This window comes from Perissodus microlepis, chromosome 9 (genome assembly GCF_051167445.1).
Source record: "Perissodus microlepis isolate ML-2025 ecotype Zambia chromosome 9, ASM5116744v1, whole genome shotgun sequence".
Lineage (NCBI taxonomy): Eukaryota > Metazoa > Chordata > Actinopteri > Cichliformes > Cichlidae > Perissodus > Perissodus microlepis.
The window spans coordinates 26,375,257-26,386,585 of record NC_140469.1 but is presented as its reverse complement, the minus strand read 5'-3'; the positions used below and the strand labels follow the sequence as shown (position 1 = coordinate 26,386,585).

The window sequence follows — 11,329 nt, the reverse complement described above, 5'->3', positions numbered from 1 at the left end:
CACTCATACCACACTAAAACCCTTAGTAACTCTCCAGGGTTACACCCTCCCCCACTGAAGGGTGGCACGTCCCCGTGCACCTTCTCTGCGGCTGTGTTGTTACTGTGTCGACAGGAGGGATGGTGGTTTGATCGTACCATAACGGTTCTGCAGCATCCATTGACCTTATTATAGCAGCACCCAGACCATGAAAAAGTGACTGAACCACCTCTATCAAAGGGTTTCCAAGTTCAGCATAATGGAGTCTCTTTGGTCGACTTCGCTGCCTGTTTGAACATCTGACGGCCTCATCTAACCCCTCTGATGGCTCTTTTATGTGGGTTAAATTAGCTATGTCATCAGTTTCAGGAACATCTTGTGTACCTTCAATGTCAAGCAGCTGAGATTCCCCAACAGGTGAAATGAGGGGCACTGAAATCTCACTATCCTTCTCAGAAGATCCACTTTCATCACCTCCCGTTCTTCCTGGCTCTTCAAGGTCAAGAAAGTTGACCTGAGGTGAGCTTGTGGCTGGGGGTTCCTCCCCTGCTTCTATGGGAATTTCCACCTCAATTTCATCTGAAACTGCTCCGGGAACAACTGCTCTGCTAAGAGGGATCACGCTGTCAGTAACGCGCTGCTCTGGTGGAATGTCGGATGACACGTGGTCAACCTTGGGCATTAAGGTGGAGGCAGCTGGATCCAAAAGTACAACCCTTGAAGGATACACTTCTTCATCGTCTGACATGAGATCATCAAAGCATTCGTTTACATAACCTGGGTTTTGACGGGTTCTTGGCCTTCGCACTGTTGGCGGTACTGGGGTTTCAGGAGCACTCACGGGCAGAAACCCACAGGGCAACAGGAGGTCCCTGTGTAAAGTGCGCAAAGGACCATTTCCAGCCTCAGGACGCACTGTATACACGGGAAGGTCATTAGCATGTGACACAACTACATACACATCTGCCTCCCATTTGTCTGCTAGCTTGTGCTTTCCCCTCAGTCTCACATTTCGAACTAGCACTCGATCCCCTGGTTCAAGGCTAGACCCTGTAACTCTCTGGTCGAACCTAGTTTTGTTACGCTCTGCAGATTTCTTAGCATTTCTGCTCGAAAGCTCATAACTCTCTTTCAGGCGGTTCTTCAGGCCTTGCACATACTGTGAATGAGACAATGGCAGAGGATCAACAGGAAGCCCGAAAGCTAAGTCCACAGGGAGTCTTGGCTGTCTCCCGAACATAAGCTCATAAGGTGCAAACCCTGTGGCTTCATGCTTTGTGCAGTTGTATGCATGCACAAGAGGCTTAACATAGTCTCTCCAACGGGACTTGTCCTTATTATTTAGAGTGCCCAGCATCTGCAGCAGCGTTCTGTTAAAACGCTCCACAGGGTTACCCCTTGGATGGTACGGGGTTGTCCGTGTCTTCCGGATTCCTGCCATTTCACACAGCTCCTTAATGGTACGGGACTCAAAATCGGGGCCCTGATCACTATGGAGTTTTTCAGGGAACCCATAATGTGATATAAAATGTTCCCACAGACACTTAGCCACGGTAGTCGCCTTTTGGTTTGGCGTTGGTATTGCGAGGGCATACTTAGTAAAATGATCCGTTATTACTAATATGTCCTTGGTATTACTTTGATCTGGTTCCACACTCAGAAAGTCCATGCAGACTAATTCCAATGGTCTGGTGGTCGCTATTGAAACCATTGGGGCTGCTCTCTCTGGTGGCGTTTTTCTTTTTACGCAGCGATCACAAGTCTTAATCTTTTCTTCAACCACTGAGGACATTTTAGGCCAATAAAATCTAGCTCTCACTAGATCAAGGGTGCGTTCAACACCAAGATGGCCCATGTCGTCGTGTAGACTTTCAAGTACCATATCTCTCAGTTCTCTTGGTAAGACAAGTTGATGAGTCACTCCCATCACTCCCTGTCTCTTGCGAAACAAGACTCCATTCTTGAGCTCCAGCCGATTCCATTCTCTCAACAAGAGTCCATACTCAGGGAGCTCCTTTCTCACTTGAGGTGGAGGTGTCTCACCACTTTCCAACTGAGTAATTATTTTACTGATGCTTGCGTCTGCTTGCTGTTTCTCTGAGATTTTAGCAAATGAGAAAAAGGGGATAACTGGCAGCCCATGACTGTCATTCCCTTGGAAGCAAGGTGGCAGGGCTTCAGGACTGAGTGCTAGGGACTCAACCAAAGCAACTGAGTGATCAGAGCACTCAGAACCTTCACCAGCAAAATAGATGTCATGCCGCTCACAGATAGCTTTGATCACCTCTGGCTGAATGACCTCTGAGGTTTCCGTTTCTGAGAGGTGGTTGGCAGTGAACTTACAGATCCTCTCCTTCTCCTTCACTGAGATATGATCATCTATGAGTCCACCATGTGGCCTTCGTGATAATGCATCTGCGTCCACATTCTGTTTTCCAGCCCTATACTGCAGCTTGAATGAGTAGGTGGAGAGCGCAGACAGCCATCTATAACTAGTTGCATCAAGCTTGGCAGAGGTTAGAATGTATGTAAGGGGGTTGCTATCAGTGACCACAGTGAAACTAGCCCCATAAAGGTAGTCACTAAACTTTTCTGTGACAGCCCACTTAAGGGCTAGGAACTCCAACTTATGTGCTGGATACTTAGCTTCACTTCTAGACAACCCTCTGCTTGCAAATGCTATAGCCTTAAGCTCACCATCTTGCTCTTGGTATAAGGCTGCACCTAACCCAGTCGTACTCGCATCTGTGTGGAGCAGGTAGGGAAGTTTAGGATTAGCAAAACCCAGGACAGGTGTTGAAGTGAGCCTCTCGATTATGGTGTCAAAAGCCTGTTGACAAGAAGCAGCCCAGCGCTCACCAAATGGTTCTTTAGGATTGCGGTACTTGACATTAGCCTTTCTTTCCTTGTTCTTGCAGGTTGGAGGATATCCGGCTGTTAGCTCATTCAGCGGCTTCACAATTCTGGAGAAATCCTGAATAAACCTGCGATAGTAACCGCTGAACCCAAGGAAGGACCTCAGTTCTTTTAGGTTAGATGGCTTTGGCCAGGTTTTCAGGGCACTAGTTTTCTCTGGATCAGTCTCAACTCCGTTCTGAGAAACAATATGGCCTAGATATCGGACAGAAGACTGAAAGAACTTACACTTCTCTGGTGAAAGTTTGAGACCATATTCCTTCAGGCGATTCAGAACATGCAGAAGGCGCCTCTCATGCTCTTCAACTGTGTCTGAAAAAATGATAAGGTCATCAATAAAAACTAACACCTCTTTCAGGTTCAGATCACCCATGCAACGCTCCATGCAGCGCTGGAAGGTGCTGGGGGCATTTGTGACTCCTTGCGGCATTCTATTAAATTCATAAAATCCCAAGGGACACACGAATGCTGTCTTCTCCTTATCGGCCTCCTCATCGGCCTCCTCCATTTCAATTTGGTAGTAGCCAGATTTCAAGTCTAAAACCGAAAACCACTTTGAGCCTGTGAGAGCTGAAAAAGCCTCTTCAAGATTGGGAAGGGCATAGGCGTCCTTGATTGTCTGTGAGTTCAATTTGCGGTAATCGATGCAGAGACGGATGGAGTCATCACGCTTCCGGACCACCACAATAGGGGACGCAAAAGGAGACTCAGATTCGCGAATCACGCCTGCATCCAACAGCTCCCTTAAATGTTTTCTCACGGCATCAACATCCTGTGGGTGTATTGGCCGGGCTCTCTGCTTAAAAGGTGTCTGGTCGTGAAGTCTGATGTGATGCTTGACCTGACCTACATGACCAAAGTCGAGGTCATGGTGAGCAAACACTTCTGGCATTGACCTCAATGTTTGTGTTACTCTTTCCTTCCAGTCAGCTGACAAAGGAGAATCTCCAAAGTCAAACTGTAAATCTGGACTAGAATTGTTCTTGTCTTTGACAGAGTCAGGTACATTTGTGTCAGACTTATGTGCTACTATTTGTTGAACAGCACTGAGTTCAGCGATCACTGTTGTTGGTGTGATCGTCACATCATGGGCGGTTTCATTTTTGACTATCACTGCCAATGTGCTCGCCCTTTTCTTAGGCAATGTGACTAAACAATTCGCTACCAGTAGGCCACCAGGCATGGAAGGTGTTGTTGGTTGCTCTACCAAGGCCCACTTTTCATTAGAGGAGCTCCCAACAAGGGCTACCCCTTCTAAAGCAACAGTCCGTCCAGCAGGAATCGTCTCGGATTTCCCCCCAGACAGTTTTACTTGGCCCAGCTTGCCATTTGGTTGCTGTCTGTGCCTAAGCTCCAAGGCTTTGAGGACTGCTCGGTAGCCATACTGGACAGGTAGGCCAAATTCATTCATGTGAGTAGCAACACTTGAGTACAACACATCTAGTGTATTGGTGCCAATGAGAATTTGCTCTTGGGCATTTTCTCTCATGTTTGGAACCACAAGGGCCAAAGTAGAAATCTCAATCTCCTCTCCTACAAACTCTTTGGGGAAAGTGATATCTATTTCCACATAGCCAAAATATGGAACTTGCTGTCCATTAGCTCCTTCAACCTCCAACAAATCATCTAATGATTTAATTTCTTGGTCCTTCAGGTTGCTTTCATAGAAGGACAATGGGATCGTCGTAACTTGAGATCCAGAGTCTAAAAGACAGTTTACTCTTTTCTCTGCAACACACACTTCAGCAGTGCATTTGCTTCCAACTAACCTCTGTGGCAGCCCACATGGCTGACCTTTTGGCTGTCTTTTGCCTTTTTTCTTGGAGGTAGAGGGACTAGTGTTAGACTGAACTCCTGTCTGTCCCACAACAGGAGTTGCTGTCAGTTTAAATGGTGTGGGTCCACAGAGCCATTCTGTGTCTCCCACTCCTGCCGTTTTCTTTGAAATTGCTTCCTTTTTGCTGCTACTAGCACGGGGTTAGCCTCATTACTGCATCTCAAGGCTACATGGCCATCCTCTCCACACCGAAAGCAGTACCACGGGCGTGGCCTGTGAGGTGGCTGGTGCTCTGGAACAGGCACTGCCAAGGGCTGCTCAGGAACAGGATTGGTCTGCACAGTTACCTTTGCATTTGAGTTTGCGTTCTTACCCCTGCTTTTCCTGTGGGGGGTTAACTGAGCCATTTGAGCCTGTAACTCAATAACTTGTTTCTTCAGGAGATTGGTTTCTGCTACAGCCTTAAACTCAGAGCAAACACGGGCAGTTTGCAGTTGGGACCAAACATGCTGTTTGGGTGGGGCTGGCTGTTGTCTGGAAGTACCAAGGTGCTTTTTCATACGTACTGCCTTGTTAGCATGCTTGTCTTCCTCAGTACGCAACAGGAGCAATAATTCAGCAAAACAAGGAGGGTTTTTAATTTTTTGTTCAAGCTGGAGCTCTGCTATTAAGGAGTCATCCCAGCAGCCTCTACAAAACTGCTTCAACAACTGCCTATCAAACTCATCAGCAGAGGCCCCTCCTCTCCTTGTAGCGGTGTTAAGTACAACTTGGAGTCTGTGAAGGTAGTTTGATGGTTTCTCACCAGCATTCTGCAGAGTACCCATAAACTTAGCAAACAGCTCATCTCCATCCTCCACAGCACCGTAAGCTGAGTCAAGAAGCTGCAAATATGCAGAAGGTAAAGCTTGTGAATCAAGATGCCTAATGAAATCTGAAGCAGGGGGCAACAAGCTGTCAACAATCTTCCTGGAGCGACTTAAATCAGACAATGCTGGGTCTGTTAAAAGAAGTTCCACACTAGAGCGCCAGGTCTCATAATCCGTTTCATTATTTGGCCGCGGCAATCGGCCTGAAAAGACTCGAAGGCGTGAGGCAGCATAATGGTGTGGCGGTGCCTCCTCATTTCGCACAATATGCTCCACAACGACCTTTTGTATCTCAGGGGGGTTTAGATCACTGGGGCTTAGATTTGGGCATGAACTCACCGTCACTGGTGGTATTCTCGGATGTTGCTCTTTGGTCAGGTTTTGTATCTCTGGAGCTGAGCGTAGTGCAGCACCCTGAATAGTGGTATCAGGAGCAATTCTAGATTGCATTGCACCTTGCGGTAATGATGCCGAGGTGAAATTAGGTGCCTGACTTCCCTCATGATAACTCCTGTCCACAGGGGCATTTTCTACTGTGGCTGCAACTGTAGAGCTCAACTTAGTTAGTTCATCTTGCAAAAGAAGCTGAAATGACTTCCCTGTTAACTTAGCAATGTTTTGCAACTCAGACATGTAACTCTCAGTAGCACTATGGCTAACCACAGGGGTATAGACACTAGCAAGTGCACACACGTGGAAAGTCACATCAGGCCGTGTGGGGCTTTTGTATTTAAATGGCAACAAAGGAGCAAGCGTTTGCAGCGCGGTACCAAAAGTGAACTCAACAATTGCATTGTTATGGAACTCTGAGTTGGGTTCATCTATACGCAGGACACGGTTAATAGAGCCATGAGTCTCTAGATAGCTCTGTACTTCATTGTCCACCTCAGTCCAGGTTAACCCTTCAACTATGACAGAGTTAGGGATTTTTACCAGCTCACGTGTCACTACTTCCATGTCACCAATTTGGCAAATTACTGTTATAATGACTGAAGATAAGAACCTTTGCCCAAAAAGGAGAAAAAAAATGAAAACAAAGCATCAATAGTCTGCCACCTGCTCCTGGCTGGCTCGCCAATTTTCTGTAACACCCCTTTCAACACTTGGGATACAGATTTAAATGGTTACCTGTGTGTTGGGCCAATAGGTGAGGTTCGACTACTGGAGCAGAGTGGATGACTAATGAAACGCTCTGAGAACTTGGTTTGATCAATTTGTATTCACAATTAAAGAATCTCACATACATACAATGAGAACAATAACAGCACATGAAAGGAAAAATTGGGCCCAAGTCATGGAAAATAATAAACAAAACACACACAACCCCGGGGGATTTGACTCAGTCTCTCTCTCTCGTGTCAGCCGACACCCTTAAGTGTGAGTCCAGCAATGAGGATTCTCTTTGCAGGATGTGCAAAGGAGGAATGACGTGCAAATCTGTCCTACCACTTAAGTAGAGTTTGTACAGTTCACGGTTCGTCCAAAGAATTTAGTTCTCTTCTTAAAGCAATCATCTCAAGGATCCTGGAGGGGTGGCTCGCCATCTTTGGACTGGATCATCACTGAACTGTACTCCCAAGTAAACAAACCTGACCTGTATAACACAGTCAGAATAACATTCAAAAATCTATATTTAGTCATTTATACATATATCCTTTCTTATGTTTCGTTCATACATACTAACAAATCTGCATTTTACCTTTCCAGTATACAGAAAGAATGACAGAATATTCCAAAACATAGACAATGATAACTTCTTACCAAAGTAACCAATAAAATGGGCTCCCCTGGAGCTTCAAAATGGCGATGGTGAAGCGTTGTAGCACAACTACAAAGAAAGATAACCCCATTTTCTTTAAACTGTATTCACCTCACAATGAACACAATTAAGGATTGATATTGGAACATATCAACATCTACAGCATACATATAACTTACAATCTTTACATGCATCGTCATAGGAAGCTAACAAACTCTAACATACAGTTAAATCCTTACAATCACACATGTACAGCCACATGGCTAATAGCAATAGCCGCTAGCATGTCATCGTTAGGGGCTTAAACTCACAATATTCTTGTTCACAACAAATTAACTCACCCAGAAGAATCCAAGCAGTTACAAACTCCTTTCTGGTTAAGAACAATTTCCAGATAGTTTATTTCCACCGTACAATCCGACTGAATAAAACAACCACGTTTTCCACTTGGGAAAACCGGACCTTTCTTCCTCTCCCTCTCTCCTGATATCCGTAGCTGCTACGCAGTGAACGGCAGGAGGCGGTACTTCCCCCTGTATACTTCAAGGACCATCAGGACATTATAGACATCTTCTATTTTATTAATTCTCAACAAAATAATTTAACTTAATAAAACTTAACAGTGAACTCAAAATACTAACATCACTCATACCACACTAAAACCCTTAGTAACTCTCCAGGGTTACACAACCACAAGGACCAACAACCCAAACAGAGGTAATTACAGTCTTGTAGCTTATTAATATAACCATGGATGCCTCTGTACTTCTTTACCTTGGTAGTTGTGTATTGCACCATACAGAGGTTTTTAGACAATTTCTAGTCTTTTTCAATTAAGTATCCAATGAAGATGCCTCCTCATCAGTTTTGTCTGCTTGCAAGAGTTCTGAATGGTATTTATATTTACTACACATAGGAAAACAAAATCCAGTTAATGATCTGATGTCCTGCCTCTACAAATATATATATATATATATATATATATATATATATATATATATATATATATATATATATATATATATATATATATACACACAAACAATATTGTCTGTTTGCTTTGAGTTATAACTTAGACATGACCAACATAGTTGCGTGTTTAAGTACTCACTTCTAACAGAAAATCATTATCGCTGTTCCCCAACAACAAACCACAAAGTGCCCCATGAACTGCATACTTTTTCTTTCAGATTTGAGTAAGTAAACCAATCATCATAAAACAACAGCAGGGAAATGTCTGGAGGAGGCTGGACTGGAAGAAACACATGAAAGGAAGTTGATCCTACACGTTTGTGGTCTACGAAAAAATAATAAGCTTCAACTTTAAAGACTGTGATTGTGCACAAGAAAAGGTCCTTTCAAAGAGATTCCCCAAAGGGCTCAAATCTTCAGCTGAACAGGTGAAGACATTAGTTCAGCTTTTTAGTGCTTCTACTTTTTTATTAACTCTAACATCTGCTTCCATTACTGTAAAATGTGTGCATAGCTGCAGAGTAGGGCATTGTGAGTATATGTACCACAGTCCAACATCACATGTCTATTTGTCCTGCTCTTCCTTTTAGCGTTATACATGAAGCCATTTTCATTCTCCACATCCCCACTAGGCCTCCTCAGACTTTTTCACCTTTCTAGGTAACCTGATTTCCACACAGCCCTGCACACCAGGAGCTGGTTTCACTCAGCAGACAACCTTCAGGACTGCAAGCTGCAATTCCTCTAGTGGCCACTTGAGGCTGGCTCCAATAGTGGGCAAATCTATCATAGTTTCCTACTGTGGATTGATTCACTGGATTGACACTGTGGCCACTGATAGTTTCTCCATGTTTTTATTTTCCTTTTAACACTACTTACATTCCAGCTGCCACCTCCATGTAAACCTCTCTATTTGAAAAGAAAGTGAAAAGGGAAACACGTTTGAGCTTAAGATGACACTTTTGATGAATTCTGAATCCATGTTTCATTTTTAATAAGATTAGACCATACAGCCTGAAGCTTTCTTACTCAGCTGTCAGGTGGCCAAACTAGACACTCTTTTATTAATGCCCATAATCAAGCATTTGTTATTTTATTTGTTCCTGAGCCTGTATCCTGCCTGCGTGTAACCCACACTGATTTATAGCCCATTGATAATGACCTACTCAGATAAAGACTTCTGTTCCTGCAGCCTGTAATAAAGCAGAGAGGCTACATGCCGACCTCATGTTTTGACCCATTTTTCTTAATTGGTCTTTTCTATGATGATGTATTTGAAAATAATTAATTTTTGTGAGCACTGCTTTCTTACTTTGTACAAAGCTGCTGTGTCCTACAAGCATCAGGCAACACGAGAAACGTTCTTGCCACAACTGTCAACCTGATTGATTACCTCTGCAAATGTCTAAAGGTTGAGCCTCTCACCTCTCGACATTTCACTACAGTTTCCTTTTCCGTAACTTTGACTCCAGACTTGACAAAAGAATAAGAAAAGCAGAAAAATTCCAAACACCGAAAGTGGCCTTAGAAAAATAAATGTCAGGGAGAGGACGTGTAAGAAAAGGAGAGCTTAGCTGAGGTCAATAAAACTGGAGGATACGTGATGACAGCATGGGATTATGTCAAGAAAATGTCACTTTTTTTTTTTTTTATGTGTGTGTGTGTGTGTGTTTCTCTTTCTATGGAGTCTTTAATTTTTATTCAGCTGTGAATGGGAATTATTTCTTTTATTCCATGACACAGACTGTCGCTCTATTTAACAAATTCAAAACCCCAACTATGAGACAGGCTAAACTTGTATGTCTCCAGGTGTGATTTTCATCAGAAATACTGGAGGCAATCAAATAAAGCCACCCCCGAATACAAGCTTGGTAATTTGTGATAAAGCCCCCCAACCTTTGATTGTTAAATTTGTTATTTGGTGTAAATACGAGACACTACAGTTTGTGGTCATGGTATTCCTGCTTCCAAAACCCACTCACCATGACCTCAGCATTTTCACAGCAGTAAATGTCATGCTCCAGTCATGAATTCGTGAATCACCATGCTGCCTACAATCTGCCTGCTATTCAAGCTGGTTACAGGCCTGTGACTTGCCTCGTGGCTGTGCTGACCTACAGTATAGAGTGTATTACACAGGTCATTCCTTTATGGGGGCTTTGACATTACTTTAGTCAACACTGCAGAATAAGTAAAGTAGTATCTTTAGCTTCAGGGGGTTTCCGATCTTTTTGATGTTGTGCACTGGTAGACTTGATTGTTATTCTACTACTTTTGTTTTTTATTGCATTAGCATAAAGCCCCAAGTCTGTTAAAATCCAGAGAAGTGCTATCAGACAAAGTAAAAATTACACTGGAAAAATGAATATTAAGATGTTTGGAGGTCAGCAAAGATCATTATTAATATTATTATTATTATGTTGCAAATTGATTTCATCTCTGAAATTTAGATTTTAGGGTCAAAATAGTAGTTTTAGTTACTTACCATAATTGCTTAAATATTATAGTAACTTAATCATAAGGGCGCTAGAGGGCAGTGAATGGGAAGGGAAGAAGTATGTGATCGGTTCCGTTTGTTTGTTTGTTTGCAGTCTAGTGTCGATGGTTTTCAAGATATCACATTCGAATTTTGCGTGATGATAGATACCAATAGCAGCGAGGTCAAGGTCGCACCCTTTGGGAGAGTTGCTCTCTGAGTGCTCTTGTTGGGGAGGCTGTAGCTGAGGAGGTAGAGCGGGTCATCTACCGATTGGAAGGTTGGTGGTTTGATCCAAATATCGAACCAAATATTCAAATATCCTTGGGCGAGATACTAACCCCAAGTTGCTCGTATGAATGTGTGTAAATGTTAGAGTGAAAGAACTTAAGCATAGAAGAAAGTGCTTGTATGAATGTGTGAAGGAGGCACGTGATATAAAGCCCTTTGAACAGGTAGAAAGTAGAGAAGTACTATATAAGAATCAATCCATCTTGTTGTGCTTGTAATGGATGTGGTCAGTTGGCAGTGTCAACGCATGAAGCAGCAATAGGAACACAGAGTCAGTCTACTTTTGCTTT

The 11,329-nt window shown here is 43.4% G+C and overlaps 1 protein-coding gene across 1 annotated transcript; it reads right to left on the bottom strand.

Annotated features, from left to right (window-relative positions):
• Positions 1-4,776: 4,776 nt before the first annotated feature.
• Positions 4,777-6,498, bottom strand: LOC146380606 (uncharacterized). The gene has a single exon (XM_084939800.1). It carries the CDS (start codon positions 6,496-6,498, stop codon positions 4,777-4,779), a length of 1,722 nt encoding a protein of 573 aa, XP_084795926.1.
• Positions 6,499-11,329: the final 4,831 nt, after the last annotated feature.

Excerpts from the sequence above, each read along its gene's own strand:
- LOC146380606 (XM_084939800.1), bottom strand. The coding sequence starts at position 6,498 with ATGGAAGTAGTGACACGTGAGCTGGTAAAAATCCCTAACTCTGTCATA.